The following is a 16,929-nucleotide window of genomic DNA, read 5'->3' as shown; positions in this document are numbered from 1 at the left end:
ACAAGGTTCATTACTCACGTAAACATCAGACACTCATCCTATAAGGAGAGTTTGGTGTTTCGCAGCTAATTACCTCCAATTCAGTGTTGGTAAATCAGTTATGCTTTGTCTTATCTTTTTCCAAAGCATCTACAGATTGGGTGCTTCATTTATTCTGAAACTTAAACAAGGTCATCAACAAGTGAATCCTACTTGGAATTTATACATTCCTACTTAATAAATGGGTCCAGATAGTCTTATTTTTGTAAATTAAAATGAAAAACATTCTCTTTCCTTTCACAGCACAAAGGATCCCCAAGGTTTAAAGTGTAAATGATAAAACTGGAATTACTGGATATTTCAATAAGAACAGAAAAGGCTGGAAACTCCCAGCAAGTCAGGAGGTGACCAACCTGCTGACTATTTCCAACATTTTCTGTTGTTACATTTGAAGTATAATTATTTTTAATATTTCTTCTGGGAACAATTGGCTGTCAAAGGCAGGAATTAAATTCTCTTTATTGTTTTGGAGTAGGGAGAGTTTAGTGCTTTTTTTAGGAAGGAATATATGGGTTGGCACAACATCAAGGGCTGAAGGGCCTGTACTATGCTGCAGTGTTCTATGTTCTGTGTTTCTGCCATGGTGATTTAAGAGTAAATATTAACCAAGGACCCCCAGAAGAATGTGCCCTTTCCTTTGGTTTCTGCCCTGGAAGAAAGACTGATGAAAGACTGGAGTCCTGGTTTTCTAGCTGAAATCAAAACAAGAGTGTTCTTCGTAAAGATGCACCAAGAATCTGTGGTTTGCCTTTCATCAAATTCAAGTCAGAAACCTCAGCCTTGAGTGTATAGGTGTGAAATCTGAATGTCTCTGGGGATTGACCCTGTGCCATGTGTTCAGTTGCAATGCCTTCAGCAACCCTTGAACCAATGTTCATTGGGCCAATCCTGAAAGGTGTTTTGCCTTGCTTTTTCCAGATACTTTTGTTCTGTTCACTGCCATGGTTCACATGATGAAGATAATGCTTTGCAGTGGATTTGAAAATAGTCATTAAGTTTTAACTGTGACTTTTACCTTCAAGACCACATGCTTGTTCTTGGTAAAATGTTTTTATTGAGTTTAACATATAAGCATACATACAGAAATCTGAAAACCACGTGACAATTCATTCCATTACGAGTAAGGACACGCGAAGAAAACAAAGTTAATGAAACTACATTCAGGATGACTTGTTAACCTCCAAAACAATTACACTCCAACTCCAATCATCCAAAATCAGATTCGCTGAAATCCTCATTTATCCAAAAGTTTACAAAAATTCAAATAAATGAAGATATCCAAAACAAATCAGGAATCTGCATTTATCTGAAATATTTTTCAGAGACAAACTAACCTCTCAGGTTGAAAAAAAAATTATTGCACGTGAAATTAGAACATCGATTGTTCTCGTTTCAGGTAACTCCCTCCCCTCTCTTTTTCTATTCCTTCTTTACCTTCCCCTATTGACTTTTCTCTCCAACTCTCCCATCAAACTGCATACCACTCACTCCCAGCAAGTGGTTGGAAGAATCCCTTGTCCTGCCGTCATCCAGGAGAGCGGCCTCTCGGCAGCAGCCGGTTGGTCACAGCCCTTTCAGATAATCGAAGTTGTAATGTAATAAGAAATAATCTATATGGTGAACCCATTTATTGAAATAAATTGTACAAAATAAAAGAATAAAAAGAAAAAGAAAACAACTCGAAAAATTAAATCTAAAAAATACATCTAATCTAATGCCTCTCTCTAATCAAGGTTACCTTGCAGACAGAGTAAAATGGGGATTTTTGTTTAAGGTATTGGAAAAATTTAAATTTGGGCCACTCTTTATTGGTTGGGTGAAGGCCTTATATAAAAATCCATTGGCTAGAGTGGTGACAAATGGACAAGTATCTTCTTCGTTTATATTATCTAGATCAACTTGACAGGGTGTCCTTTGTCACCGGCTTTATTTGCTTTGGTTATTGAACCGTTAGCGCGAATGATTAGACAAGATGGTGATATTAAAGATATTAAGGCAAATGAGGAAGAGTATAAAATGAATTTATTTGCCGATGATGCTTTGATATATTTAACAAATCCTACGCAGTCGTTAGGAAGGTTACATGCAAGGTTGGAACAGTGTGGTGCATTATCAGGATATAAGGTTAATTGGGATAAGAGTGAAATGATGCCTTTGACAAGAATGGATTATGCAAACTGCAGATATTGTTACATTTAAGCGGTTGGATAAAATTAAGTATTTTGGGATAAATGTAGATCATTTATATGAGTTGAATTATAGACTATTATAGCATAAAATTAAATTAGATTTAAATAGGTGGAAAGATTTACTGATAACTTTAATAGGGCGATGTGGCGGCGCAGTCTCCCATGGTGTATAACGCCACATGGCGGAGCAGCCATGGGAAGATGGCGCTGTCAAGGTTTTCTCCCTGCCTCAAGTCACCTGCCCAGCGCACGCCTGGGGCAGCGATTCTGATATCACAATGCACGAGGTGACTGAGCTTAGGCTGCCCTTAAGCGGGCGCGGGCTGAATTTGAATAAAAACGTCATTAATGGCTTTCAATGTGGTGGCTGAGTCTTTCTTGGTTGTGTCCATCACGACAGTGTTTTAAAATGAATGTTTTCCCCCGTATTCAGTATTTTTGTCAATCAATTACATGTGGGATTCCTAAAAGGTTTTAAGGATTTCCATGTGCTGGGAAGATCTTTATTATGAAAAGGTAAATTGGCAAGAGTATCTATACAAAAATAGACTTGGAGTTTTATAATTACCACATTTTCAGGATTATTATGAAGCGGCACAATTCAAGTTTATTAATAGAATGGTTGGATCACAACAATCTTTACGTTGGGCTAAAATCCAAATGGCTCAGCTTCATGAACAAAGAATGCAACAGTTTATTTATAAATGGAATGCTCAACTTTTCCAAAATTATCCTTTACCGGTGTTAAAACATTTCATGGAAATATGGTATCGGACCAACGTTGCTATTGGTGCTGAGGGCAAAATTTCGGCTAAAACCCTTTGTATTAAAATAAGCTTTGTATAAAAATAAATCACGTATTCCTGAATATTTGGGAAAAGAAAGGTATTATCTTGGCCGAAGATTGTTATGAAGCTGGAAATTTTGTTTCATATCAGTGATAGAATGAAAAAATGGATCAGGTCCATGCTTAGTAACTTTGTTACTAGATAATTTTGGACACAGTTTGAGATTACCTCGAAGGAAGAGATTTGAATGTTCAATTATTGAAGGAGGGGAAAGGGGATTGATTACACAAATGTATGCTTTATTACAAAATAAGATGCCTAAGTCGGATATTTATAAAGTGAGAAGTAAAAGGAAGAAGGATCTGTCGGTTTTAATTTCTCAGGATGATTGGATGACATTATGTGAGGACAGTGTGACTAAGCCAGTAAACGTAAGATAAAGATTCGTTCATTATAATTTTATTCATCAACTTTACTTAACACCTGAGAAGTTGAAGAGGTATAGATTTATCTCTTTGGATATGTGTTTTCAATGTGGGGAATAGATAGGGTCTTTTTTACATTCAGTATGGTTAGGTGATCAGGTGAAACCCTTTCTGAATGGAATTATGGAATTTTTATTGGGACATATGAAGTAAAATGGAGTTTGGAAATGAAATTGGATACATTTCAAATTGCATTTATTCAGTTGGAATAGGCAGTAGCGAGAAAATGTAAAGCTATAACCTGGAAAGATTAAATTGAATTAAGTATTCAGAGATGGCACATGTGTCAGAAATAAAACTTCTCACACATGAGTCTCTTTAAAACTGATGACACGACAAGCTTTATTTACAAGTCTGCAGAGTTGGACTCAACTGGTTTCTCACCAGTTAAGCCCCGATACATACAGTGCATTGATTTTTATACCTTTATTATTTGCCCTTCCCCTTCTTATTAATACTGTTTTAATTGGTTAGTATTACAAAAACATTCTGAGTATAACTGCATTATTAATTATCACGTTCGTTACGTACGCTGTGAACTCTACATTCACTGAATTCTGTTTCTCACACTTCTTATCAATCCTTTGTCTCCTGCATGTCTCTCATTATGACCATGAAAAGATAGGTTTAAAAAAACATATTCAGCAGCTCCTTCTGTCCTTGACTGCTAGTAAACTCTCTGTCCGTTCTGGCTTCCCTGTTTATGATTAATCATCACATTTTAACTTAAGTCTTTTTAACCTAAATTCTCTATATCACAATCCACCCCTTTCTCTCTTTAAAATGTGTTGAATATATGTATAGATATGAATGGGGATTCTAAGCTAGGGAAGATAAATGTTTTATGATACATTAATCTCACGCTGAAATAAAAGTCTTACAGGGTCTCCCATCCCCCCTGGTTGCATAGCTTGTTCGACCATGGAAATCACCAGGCTGCGTAGACAGGGAATAATACAGGGCAAAATAAGTAGGAGGAATAAAATACCTCCGATGACCCACAAGAAGGTACGCCACCAGGTTCCTCCAAACCATTTGTCCATCCAATTAAATTGTGGGAAAGGATGCCAGGTTTGAACCGGTACATGGGACAATGTACGAATATTATCAGCGATTTTACGAACAGCTTTTCCATTATCATCAATCTGTAAGCAGCAGTTAGTCAAATTAAGTTTGCCACATACACCTCCTTCCGTGGCTAGGAGATAGTCTAGGGCTAGACGGTTCTGATATATAGCAGAGCGCATCTGACCTTGCTGGGATGCAAGTAATTGCAGGGCTATAGCTGTTTGATTTGTAACAATTTCAAGCACTGCTTGTAAGCGAATTATGCGATTTAACATATATATAGGAGTACGATAACCCCAAGATCCATCTTGAGCCCATGTAGCGGGACCATAATATTGAATTATGCGCTCTGGAGGCCAATCATCTCTCCATTCTCCCAAATGTACCGTGGTAGAGCGGGGTTCACGATGTAATGTATCAAAGACCTTCACGCCTAATTTATGACCGTGATCATGGGGTAGAAGGAAAAATTCTGGGCGGATTATTCCTAGGAAACAAGTTCCACTCCACTGTGAGGGAAGACGAGTATAAGCTTTATTACCACATACCCAGAATAATCCATTTGGGGATACTCCATACCCCCTTTCCCAAACTCTTTTAAGAACAGGATTTGATTGGTATGGTCCTGTGATGGTGGAAGTGGTACAATTCCAAAACTGAATACTGCTATTAGACAGGGGTAGGCAATTAGTTTTAAAAACAGTGGATAAGAACCAAGTCTGAGGTTTAGGAAACCAAGTGAAAACACCAGGTGAAATGCGAATCCATACAGCCTTGCAGGGACTTTCTCCTACTGGGTATTTGCCGGCTCGTGAGAGACAATAAAAACCAGAGGGGACGTTAGAGAGAGACCAGGTTTCTCTTGATCTCGTTCGGTTAGTTGTCCAAATGCGGGAAATCATGGTCAATGAATTGAGAGGTTCTCCCCACCAAGGCCATTGTTCTGACATCCGTGGACCCCCGCAGACCCAACAATTAGTTACATTAAAAGTTCCTGCAATTTTAGTTGCCAGATCTACAAAAAGGTTATCTCCTCCAATTGCATTACCGAAACTTACATGGTTATTTGGATGGACTCTAACTAAGTCCGGCTGTCTTAAAGGGACAGGCAATTTCAAGTGTGGAGTGTAACTTTTCATTGGAACAGTACGTTGGTGTATGCAAAACCAGAGTCCATCAGGGCATGGTGGGCTTGAGTCACATTTCCAACCGTTAAGAGGGAAAGGAGTGGTATTAGGAATCTGTATATAATGACCCATATTATTTCCTTCTTTTTCCACACAAGGGGTATATGGATGTTGGGTGGTATTTTCTGCCCAGCATTTCTCAGGAACTGAGGTATGGGAAATGAAATTACCTTCCTTTCTTCCCCAAATGTGGTCCTGAAATAGGACCACTGTATCTCTGCATTTCTTACATTTCACACCTGATAAAGACATAGGCAAACTAAGAAAAATCAAAGAACATAACAATAACATTGTGAATTAAGTCTTTTTGCGAAATCGTAAGGTAAGAGGTTTTTCTCCAGGAATACAAGTCCAATCTGAGTTCGTATCAGGGTCCTGTGGCGCCTCTACAGGTCCCTTAAATCTGGATGCGTGTGTCCACCCCTTCTCTCTTGTTTGTGCTGCAGCTTCTGTAGTTAAGAGAACTTGGTATGGACCTTCCCACTGGGGCTGGAGCTTTTCAGTCTTCCAGGTCTTGATAAGAATCCAGTCTCCTGGTTCCACTTTGTGTAAAGAAAAGTCTAGAGGCGGTGTTTGTGCCAATAGTCCTCTCTTTCGTAAATCTGTAAGAGAGCGTGACAGTGCCTGTAAATAGTTCCTAACAAATATATCCCCTTCCCCCAAGGTGGGACACCCCTCAACTGTACTCCAGAAGGGAAGCCCAAACATCATTTCATAAGGGGACAGCCCTACATCTTTTCGTGGGGCAGTACGAATTCTTAATAAGGCTAGGGGCAGACACTTTATCCAAGGCATTTTAGTTTCCACCATTAACTTTGTCAATTGGATTTTTAGTGTTCCATTCATACGTTCGACCTTCCCTGAGCTTTGTGGATGCCAAGGGGTATGTAATTTCCAAGAGACCTGTAATGCATCACAAATCAATTGCTGGATTTTTGAAGAAAAATGTGGACCCCTGTCTGAGTCTATAGAATCCATTATACCATATCTGGGGATTATCTGCTCTAGGAGGAGACGAGCTACTGTAGAGGCTGTAGTATTTATTGTTGGGAAGGCTTCTACCCATCGGGTAAAGTGATCTATTATCACCAACAGATATTTCCATCTTTGAACGAGGTAACTCTGTGAAGTCGATCTGGATACGTTGAAAAGGGCGTATGGCTAATGGTTGACCTCCCATGGTCCCTGTCCTCATTATCTTTTTATTAATTTTTGTGCATAGGTAACAATTTTGCACCTCTTGTTGGGCCAAGGTGTAGATTCCCTTACACACATATTCTCGAAGCGCTGTGTCACATAAGGCTTGGGTGCCCCAGTGGCTCTGTTGATGCAGGTGTTTTAAAATATTGCGAGTTATTTCTTTATTTAGAACAATTCTTCCATCTGGTGTTTTCCATGTTCCATCAGGTAACTGGCTTGCGCCCAGCTGATCCATGTTCTTTTCTTCCTTAGCAGTGAAAATGGGAGCTGTCTTTATGCCTTGTCTTATTGGGATTAAAGTCAGCAAACGGACTTCTTGTTGCATGGCTGCTCTTTTGGCTTCTTCATCAGCCAGTCTGTTTCCAATTGCTGTCGGGTTATCTCCCCTTTGATGGCTTGGTATGTAGACTACTGCTATTTCTTGGGGTAATGTTAAGGCTTCTAAAGTCAGAGTAATCATCTGTTCGTGTGCCAATTCCTTTCCTCTTGATGTAATTAGACCACGCTCCTTCCAGATCTTACCAAAGGTATGCACTACCCCGTATGCGTATTTGGAATCTGTGTAAATCGTTCCAATTTTCTTTGCCAGTATTCTGAGGGCTCTCTGCAAGGCATATAGTTCACAGGATTGTGCTGACCAGCTTCCGGGTAGTCTCGTGGATTCTACTACTTTCCAAGTATTTCCTTCTATTATAGCATACCCATTTCTTCTCATTCCGTCAACACATCTGGCGGAGCCGTCAATGTAGAATTCATATCCTTCTCCCAGCGGAGTATCGCAAAGGTCTTCTCGGGTCTTGGTCTGAAGATCTGTCAACTCGACACAGTCATGCTCCACCTCTTTCTCTGTTTCACTGCCGTATAAAAATTGAGCTGGGTTGCAGCTATTAATTTTTGCAAACTGTAAATCTTCTCCAACCATTAAAATGGTTTCATACTTTAATATGCGAGAATCAGTCAGCCATCGATGGGCAGTTTGTGTTAATAAAACACTCACAGAATGGGAGGTGTACACAGTCATCTTTCCTCCAAAAGTAAGTTTACGTGCTTCCTCTACCAACAGAGCAGCAGCCGCTACTCCCTGGATACACGTCGGCCATCCGCGAGACACTGGGTCCATCATTTTGGAAAGGAAAGCTACTGGGTGTCGCTGACCGCCTTTTTCCTGTGTTAAAACTCCCACAGCTGTTCCTTGGTTATGAGTGACAAATAGCTGGAAGGGCTGTTTTAAAGAGGGCAGAGTGAGCACTGGGGCTCGTGTTAGGCGATGTTTCAAGTCCTCGAACCATCCCTCCTCCTCCTGGGTCCATTTCAATGGATAGTCATTTTCATTTGTCAGTTTATCATACATAAACTTCACCAAAGCTGAGTAGTCCTCTATCCATAACCTACAGTATCCTAAGAGTCCCAGGAATTGTCTTATTTCCTTCTTATTACGGGGTAAAGGCATTCTAGTGATTCCCGCAATTCGTTCAGGGGTAATTCGTTTCTGTCCTTTATTTATCTGGTGTCCCAGATATATCACAGTTTTCTCAACAAACTGTAACTTGTTTCTGGACACCCGTAGACCCTTTTTCCCCAGATAATTCAAGAGTCTAATGGTCTCTCCCCTCATTTCTTGTTCCTTGGGTCCTGATAATAGTAAATCATCCACATACTGCATTAGTTGGGAATCATCAGATTGTGGATAGTCCATCAGGATTTGTTCTAGCATTTGTCCAAACAGGTTTGGAGATTCAGTGAACCCTTGGGGCAATACAGTCCACCGAAACTGTCTCCGTCTACCTGTCCATGGATTTTCCCATTCAAACGCAAACATATCTCTACTTTCTTCTTCTAACGGACAAGTCCAGAAGGCATCCTTCAAGTCGATAACACTAAACCACTCATGGTCTGGGGGAATCCGACTCATAATAGTATAGGGATTAGGCACCACTGGGTGGCGGGTCTGAACAATAGCATTCAAACTTAGATCCTGAACTAGGCGATAGGATCCATCTGACTTTTTTACTGGGAGTATAGGGGTGTTATAAGGTGACATGCATTCTTCTAATAGTCCGTCTCGTATTAAAGTCTCAATTACCGGCTGTAGCCCTTTTCTCCCTTCCAAAGAAATAGGATACTGACGTTTCCTTACCGGCTGATGACCTGGTATTAATGTGACATGTAAAGGTGGGATGTCCAGACCTCCTCGATTTCCCTCCTTATACCAGACTCTCTCGTCAATCTGCCGTTCATCCTCTTCCTTTAAAGCGCAGAGGTGGACTCGCACTTCTCCGTCCACAGGGAGAGCACCCAAACCTAGGAGAGTCTGTAAGTCCCTTCCTAGGAGGTTAAATCCAGCCGAAGGTAATAACAAGAGGTCTTGTACCCCTTCTCTTTCTTCCAGTTTCACTGTTACTTGGGGAATTATTGATACCATTCTGGGAGCCCCTTCTATCCCAGAAATTGTCAAATTACTTTTTATAGGCTCAGTTCCGATTGGCACAGTTATTACACTACTTCGTTCCGCTCCTGTGTCCACCATAAACACCACCTCTTCTCCCTTGGGACCAATTTTTAGTTTTACCAGGGGTTCCCTCTTATATTTGGTCCCTAACATTTGGAACCCCTGACACCCCTAATCTTCTTCCATAAGTTCGAGGGCACGCAATTCCCTCTTGTATCGGGGGCATTCCCTCTTAAAGTGTCCTTCCTCATTGCAGTAATAGCACTTAACGAACCTCCGGGGTCTTCCCTCTCTTGGATATTTTGGATTGTTTAGAGGAAGGTTTTGTTTTCTTTCCCCTCTGGATTCAGCATTCATCTGTCGGATAGTCTGTACCATAACCTTTGTCGCCTTCTTTTGATCTTCTTCTTCTCTCTGCACATATACTTTTTGTGCCTTTTTTAACAGTTCACTTAGGGGTTTTTCACTCCAGTCCTCCTCCTTTTCTAGTTTCTTTCTAATGTCTTGCCATGATTTGGAAACAAATTCAATTCGAATAAGCTGTTCACCCATTGGTGTACTAGGGTCCACACCAGCATACTGTTGGACATTCTTTCTCACCTTCTCCAAAAAATCAGTAGGGGATTCATCTTTCCCCTGGTGGTTCCCAAATGCCTTGGTAAAATTGTGACCCTTTGGCACAGCCTCCCGTATCCCTTTAATTGTCCACTCTCTATATTGTCTCATACTTGCCAATCCCTCGGGTGTTCGTTTGTCCCACCTGGGTTCATTTAAGGGATATTTTTGTTCATGGGGTCTAGGGTCCCCAGGTTGTTCATATTCCCACATGAGGAGGGCAGCCTGTCGAATCATCTGCCTCTCCTGGGGTGAAAATAATGTTCCCATTATTGCCTGCATCTCTTCCCACGTATATGTGTTTGGTCCCAAGAATTGGTCAAGCTGTTCAGCCAGTCCTATAGGATCTTCCAATAACTTTTTCATTTCTTTCTTAAATCCCCGCACCTCTGTACTAGTTAGGGGAACATTCACATATCCCGTTCCCCCTCCCGGTCCTCCCATAGGAACTTCTCTCAGGGGATTTAGGTTTATTGAAAACTTTGATGGTCCTGGACCAGTCTGGGATCTTGTCCAGGGTCGGTTTACCGGTGGAAGTTTAGGGTCCGACTCCCTTAATTCATCCTTTTTATCCCGGCCCCCTTCGGGGCAATCAGATTCATCACCTTTCCCCTCCGGTAATAAGCTTTCCTCGGGCGCAGTAGGCACCGGGGGAATATAAGGAGGGGGAAGGTTGTCCAGAGGTTCCCATTTCTTTTCTCCTGCCACTCTCAATTTAAAACATTCTGTTAAGGATCCTGGCCAGGGAACCCAACAAAATGCATATGCTGACTCTTCTTGATTCACCTTTGGTCTCGAATTTACATATATGTTTAATGCTTGTCTAACCCAATCCTCATCAGATCCAAATTTCGGCCACCAGACCGAGGAACCTTTAATAGGTTGTTTTGACCAAAGGAGACAATATTGGACCATCTTTTTCTTGTTTTTGTCCCGATATCTTTTACTATCCCAATTTTCAAACATTCTCCCCAAAGGGCTGTCAAGGGGTACTCCCAGGAATTGTCCTGAATTTTCAGACGAGCCCTTAGATTTTGATCCTCCCATTTTCCCACCTAGATCTGTTTATCGTTGCTGAGGACCCTCTCGCTCTGGACCCTACTCCCTTCCTCTCAGACGCCTCGTCGGAGGTGCTGTCCCTCCTTCGGTTACCGCTGAGGTTTTCCTGGGGTTGACCCCTCTCTTCTCGGCACTTCGTCGGAGGTGCTGTCCCTCCTTCGGTTACCGCCGAGGTTTCCCTGGGGTCTATCCTAGAGTCCCGCGACAGGGTCCTCACACAACGACAAAAGATCTATACTTAATCTATTCCGTTAGGTTTTTATCCAAACAGGTGTATCCCGTTACACCTGTTACCCAATCCCCACACCACAATCGTAAGTCGTCACTTACCGGTGTCTTCCCGGGGATTGAACCGTCACCCTTCTCCTCTCCGTCTTGTCGTGTCACCCTGTCCGGATACCACTCGCTCAAGCCGCCCGAAGCGACGAGCAAGGGACTAGGAGCCGCTGAACTCAGCGGGGTGCACCGCCTCCGATGTCCCTCTTCTCGCCTCCCCTCACGGCCGGAGTGTGGATCCCGGACGAGCCCCCATTTGTCAGAAATAAAACTTCTCACACATGAGTCTCTTTAAAACTGATGACACGACAAGCTTTATTTACAAGTCTGCAGAGTTGGACTCAACTGGTTTCTCACCAGTTAAGCCCCGATACATACAGTGCATTGATTTTTATACCTTTATTATTTGCCCTTCCCCTTCTTATTAATACTGTTTTAATTGGTTAGTATTACAAAAACATTCTGAGTATAACTGCATTATTAATTATCACGTTCGTTACGTACGCTGTGAACTCTACATTCACTGAATTCTGTTTCTCACACTTCTTATCAATCCTTTGTCTCCTGCATGTCTCTCACTATGACCATGAAAAGATAGGTTTAAAAAAACATATTCAGCAGCTCCTTCTGTCCTTGACTGCTAGTAAACTCTCTGTCCGTTCTGGCTTCCCTGTTTATGATTAATCATCACATTTTAACTTAAGTCTTTTTAACCTAAATTCTCTATATCACACATGGACTTGCAATCATGTATTCCATTGGAAAAGATAACTTACAATTTACGCCATGCGTCTACCATTTTTGTTAATGTGCGGGTCCCTCTGTGAAATGTATGGGTCTAAATATGTCATGGTTGATTGGTGACATCAAACCCGACTATGATGGTTTGTTTCTTTAGTTTGAGGTTGTAGAGGATGGGAGGGAGCTAAGAGAGGGGGTGGGAGGGGGGTATATATGGGGGAAATTTTTGTATGTTAATATGATGTGTTTTATTATGGATTTTGAATTTGATTTTAAATAAAGTATACAAAAAGAAGGTTACTTTGTAGACCACATGCTAATAGTTCCTTTCATTGTTGTTCAATAACATCTGATCCTTTCCTGCTTCTAAACTGTATTTCTGTGAAATCTCCACACAGCGGCTTCTCTGTGTATTTCCGGCACTACCTGATCCAATGCACTAATTGATAAGGTGGTGTCTGCAACCTATCTTAAGGAAGGCTGAGACGACCACAGATCGCTAGTGATTGTTGTTTACTTTCAAGCAAAGTTGGCTCGGCCAAGGGTTCTTCTCAGATCTCTGAATGTGCAGTGTGACAAGAGTTTTAGAGGTAGCTTGGAATGAATTACTCGAGCAGCTTCCACACACACACATTTGAAAAGCCAGAATTTTAGCAGGATTATTGCATCCTGCTTTTTGCAAAGGAGCAACAAAGTATCCACATACAGCTTGCCTAGGAGAGCATGTGGCGTTAGCAGGCAGAGTTAGAACAGCTTTGCTCTCAGAGAGGGAGGGAGTGAGAGAGAAGGAGTCAGAGAAATCTGTTCCAGAGGGACAAGCTGCCAAACTTTGGAAGGCTGCCTGGTCAAAGGAGAAGACTGATGGTCTGAAAGATGACCTGAAAGAAAAAGGATCATCCGGAGAACCCTGAAGGGGGCAAGTTCTGTCAGAAAGACAGAATTAAGAAGAAATCAGTTGCAGATGCTCTGGAAATGGAATCTCTCTCTCTGAAAACCAGCAAGAGCCCTTCTGAGTGGTAACCATATGTCTGTTAAACACCAAAGCTTGGTGAACTTTGTTAATGCTAATGTATGAGCACTGTTGCAAGAATTGCCTGCAACCAGTGAGATTGGACTGTGATCCAAAGAACTTTTCTAATCTTCAATACACATAACACTCACCTGCACTTAGTATTTGAGGGCGGATTAAGTGGGTTAGGTAGGTTAAGTAATAAGTTAAAGTTCAATTCTGTTTTCATGTTCAAATAAAATTCTAAACTACTTTTGTTTAAATAACCCTGTGTTGTCGTGCATATCTATTGCTACTGGTTTTTGGGGTCATCTGGACTCCGTAACATTTTATGGGGGCTCATCCTTTAGGATTTGAACATTGCAGTTTCATGATTTATTAGTTGATTGGGATGTTTTTGCAGGCTATTTTTACAAGCTTACAGAAAGCTTGTGTCTGGAAAAACTGCAGCAATGGATGTTGATACATTTTTGTTACAACCATCACCTGCAGAACTGCAGAAGGTGAGAAAATAGGAAGTGATGGCTATTTCTGAGGCATTGAAAATTGTTGAAGTTAAACATTGGATGAGAAAAGTACAAACGTAGAGGATTATAATAGTGAAATATTACATGTGAAGGAAAATTTGTTGAGGAAGACTCACAAAAGGACATTCCAGAATAATAGGCATTTTCAGAGAGCTCATGTGCACCAGATTAATAAACCTGTTCATAAGGTTAGGATGGAGCAGGATAGTAGGGCTGAAATAAAGTCTGGAGTAAATGTTCAGAAAAAAGATGAAGGAAAGGTAGGAAAGGACAGAACTTCTGTATTTATATGCCATTTGTGTAAGAAAGCTGGTCGTGTGACTGTCTAGTCTTGAAACAGAAAAGGTAAAAACAGGTTTAACCAGAACCATGTATACAGAAACAGTGGAATTTAAGGAGAGCAGAGGTGCATAACCTGATCAGTAGGTCATGGATGTTTTCAAGCCTTTTGTGTCAGAGGGCTTTGTCTCAATAAAGGAGGGAGAACCACAGGTTCCAGTTAACATTCTTAGAGATACTGAGGCTGCTCAGTCATTGTTGTTAGAAACCGTTTTAACTGTGGATCAAAGGACAGACACAGAGGAGACAACTTTGATTAAAGGTGTTGGAGATGAGGTAGGGTCAATATTGCTTCACAAGGTTGTGCTAAATTCAGAATTAGTCAAAGGAACTGTTGTAGTAGGAGTTACCCATGCAAGGTGTCTCGTTTTTGCTGGGGAATGATTTGTCAGAGAATAAAGTTGGGTCAGTTTTAAGATTGACAAATTGGCCTAGTAAGGATGTGGTTAGAGAGGATGGTGAGATATATCCTGCATGTGCGGTAACTAGGTCTGTGACTAAGAAAATGATGACAGCTGAAGATGATCCAGATGGGGGGAGTCACGTGATGGAGTAGTGGCCGGTCAGGGAATTCCAGCCCTCTCCGGAAAAGTTAAAAAACGCACAAAACACAAAGGTACAAGATTAAAATTTAAAACAAAGTAAAAATAAAGGTGAGAAGAAAATGGCAGCGAAGAGAGAAAAGTCGAAAACAACGGGAAGAAGAGAAGAAGAAAAAACGTCGGAAGAAGAAGGTGAAGGCCTTACCTGTCCGAGGAGGCCCGCCGCGGAGAGAGAAGCCCGCTCCCTCAGGTCAGTGGAAGTCCCGGGCTCGGGACAATAATGACAACAAGAAAGAAGAAGGTAAAAAGAAAAGAAGGAAACAACAGATGGTCAATCCAGAGGAAGAAGAAGAAGAAGAACAGAAAGAAGTGGAAGAAGAAGAGAAAGGCAAGACAATGGATGTATCTTTTTTCAAAGAATATATGGAATCAGTGAAAGAATGGCAATTACAAGAATTTAATGAGATAAAAAGAAGAATTAAGAATGCAGAAGAAAAAATGAATAAAATAGAAATGGTCATATCAGAGATAGGAAAAAGAGTGGAGAATGTGGAAGAACGAGAAATAATCGTAGAAATGGAAGTAGAGGACAAACGAGAAATTAGAAGAATCTAATAAAAAAGTTAAAGAGGCACATGAGCTGTAAGCTCAGAAGACAGATATAATGGAAAACTACATTAGAAGAAATAATATAAAGATAGTGGGCCTTAAGGAAGATGAAGAAGGCAAGAATATGAGAGAATTTATAAAAGATTGGATCCCCAGGGTCCTAGGAAGACCAGAATTACAGGAAGAAATGGAAATAGAGAGGGCACATAGAACATTAGCCCCGAAACCACAACCGCAGCAAAAACCAAGATCCATTTTAGTAAAATTTTTAAGATATACAACAAGAGAAAATATATTGGAGAAAGCAATGAAGAAAATAAGAGAAGACAAAAAGCCACTGGAATACAAAGGTCAAAAATTTTTTTTCTATCCAGACATAAGTTTTGATCTCCTGAAGAAGAGGAAGGAGTTCAATACAGCAAAAACGATCTTATGGAAAAAAGGATATAAATTTAAGTTAAAGTACCCAGCGGTACTTAAAATAGTTATTCCAGGGCAACAAAACAGACTATTCTCGGATCCAGAGGAAGCACGAAAATTTGCAGAACAACTACAAAACAAGCAGAGAGATGAAGACATGTAATGAGAGTAAAAATGACCACGAACTATATGTATGTGTGTATATGGGTATATGTATGTATATATTATATATATAAATATATATATATATATATATATATATATATATATGTAGATGTGTATGTATGTGTGTGTATACATGAATGTATACGTATTTAGAGGAAAATATATAGAGTATAGATAAGAATTAATAAGGGAATGAAAGGGAATAGAGGGAATAAGGAGGGAATTAAAAGAGTGACCTTTGTTACATATGAAAATTGAAATCTTTTCCGGTGGGGGGCTGGGTGGGGATGAGTTACGGTCACTGCAAAATCAGTTGACATTTGCGAGTGAATTCGCAAATCCAAATGGAGAGGGGAGATGTGTTTGCCCAACAAGAGATAAAGGGCAACTCAGGAGGGGGAGGGGAGAATGGGGTTAAAGAAGTTTTAAATAGGAGAATAAGGAAAATGTTTGATGTTTTAGAAATGTTGTCTTATAAAGTGTTCAAAACAAGAAAACAGAAATGGATAAGAAGGAAAGGTGATGATGGAGAAATGGAAAGGGAAGATACACAAAGTTTGAAATGGCTACGTTGAACTATATGACTTTAAATATTAACGGAATACATAACCAAATCAAAAGGAAGAAACTGCTAAATTTACTGAAAAAAGAAAAAATTGATATAACATTTGTGCAAGAAACACATTTAACTGAATTGGAGCACAAGAAATTAAAGAGAGATTGGGTAGGACATGTAACAGCAGCGTCGTATAATTTAAAAGCAAGAGGAGTAGCTATATTAATCAGTAAAAATGTACCAATTAAAATAGAAGAGGAAATAATAGATCCAGCAGGGAGATATGTAATGATAAAATGTCAGATATATTTGGAGTTTTGGTATCTACTCAATGTATATTCACCTAACGAAGAAGATCAAAAGTTTATGCAAGATATTTTTTTGAAGATAGCAGATACGCAAGGGAACATATTAATAGGAGGGGATTTCAACCTTAATTTGGATTCAAATATGGATAAAACTGGGAAAAAAATTAACAGAAAGAACAAAGTAACCAAATTTATAATTAAATCGATGCAAGAAATGCAACTTTTGGATATATGGAGGAAACAACACCCAAAGGAAAAGGAATATTCATATTATTCGGGTAGACATAAAACATACTCAAGAATAGACCTATTTCTGTTATCAGCTCGTAAGCAAGATAGAGTAAGAAAAACAGAATAT

At 40.2% G+C, this 16,929-nt stretch overlaps 2 protein-coding genes across 5 annotated transcripts in view; one reads left to right on the top strand and one right to left on the bottom strand.

Annotated features, from left to right (window-relative positions):
- Positions 1-3,202: 3,202 nt before the first annotated feature.
- Positions 3,203-16,929, top strand: part of LOC138750547 (microtubule-actin cross-linking factor 1-like) — a 38,874-nt gene continuing 25,147 nt past the window's right edge. For 2 of the 3 annotated variants that reach the window (XM_069912638.1, XM_069912637.1), the window contains exon 1: positions 3,203-3,447. In XM_069912638.1, coding sequence (XP_069768739.1) covers positions 3,307-3,447 — 141 coding nt within the window. In that variant the 5' untranslated portion in view covers positions 3,203-3,306. Of the gene's footprint in view, positions 3,448-12,625; positions 13,113-16,929 lie in introns of those variants that run through there. The other variant, XM_069912640.1, reaches the window with a different exon arrangement.
- On the bottom strand, positions 3,815-12,247 carry LOC138750546 (endogenous retrovirus group 3 member 1 Env polyprotein-like). 2 transcript variants are annotated; one of them, XM_069912636.1, is made up of 2 exons: positions 12,132-12,247; positions 3,815-6,358 (listed from the first exon to the last, which is right to left on the bottom strand). In XM_069912636.1, the coding sequence occupies exon 2, from the start codon at positions 6,045-6,047 to the stop codon at positions 4,344-4,346; it is 1,704 nt and encodes a 567-aa protein (XP_069768737.1). In that variant the 5' UTR covers positions 6,048-6,358; positions 12,132-12,247; the 3' UTR covers positions 3,815-4,343. The 2 variants fall into 2 exon arrangements, with proteins under 2 accessions (XP_069768737.1, XP_069768736.1); XM_069912635.1 differs by lacking the exon at positions 12,132-12,247 and adding an exon at positions 11,410-12,082.

Source organism: Narcine bancroftii, unplaced genomic scaffold (assembly GCF_036971445.1).
Source record: "Narcine bancroftii isolate sNarBan1 unplaced genomic scaffold, sNarBan1.hap1 Scaffold_165, whole genome shotgun sequence".
NCBI classification, from domain to species: Eukaryota; Metazoa; Chordata; class Chondrichthyes; order Torpediniformes; family Narcinidae; genus Narcine; species Narcine bancroftii.
The sequence above is the reverse complement of the archived record's forward strand: the minus strand, read 5'-3'. Positions and strand labels throughout refer to the sequence as shown.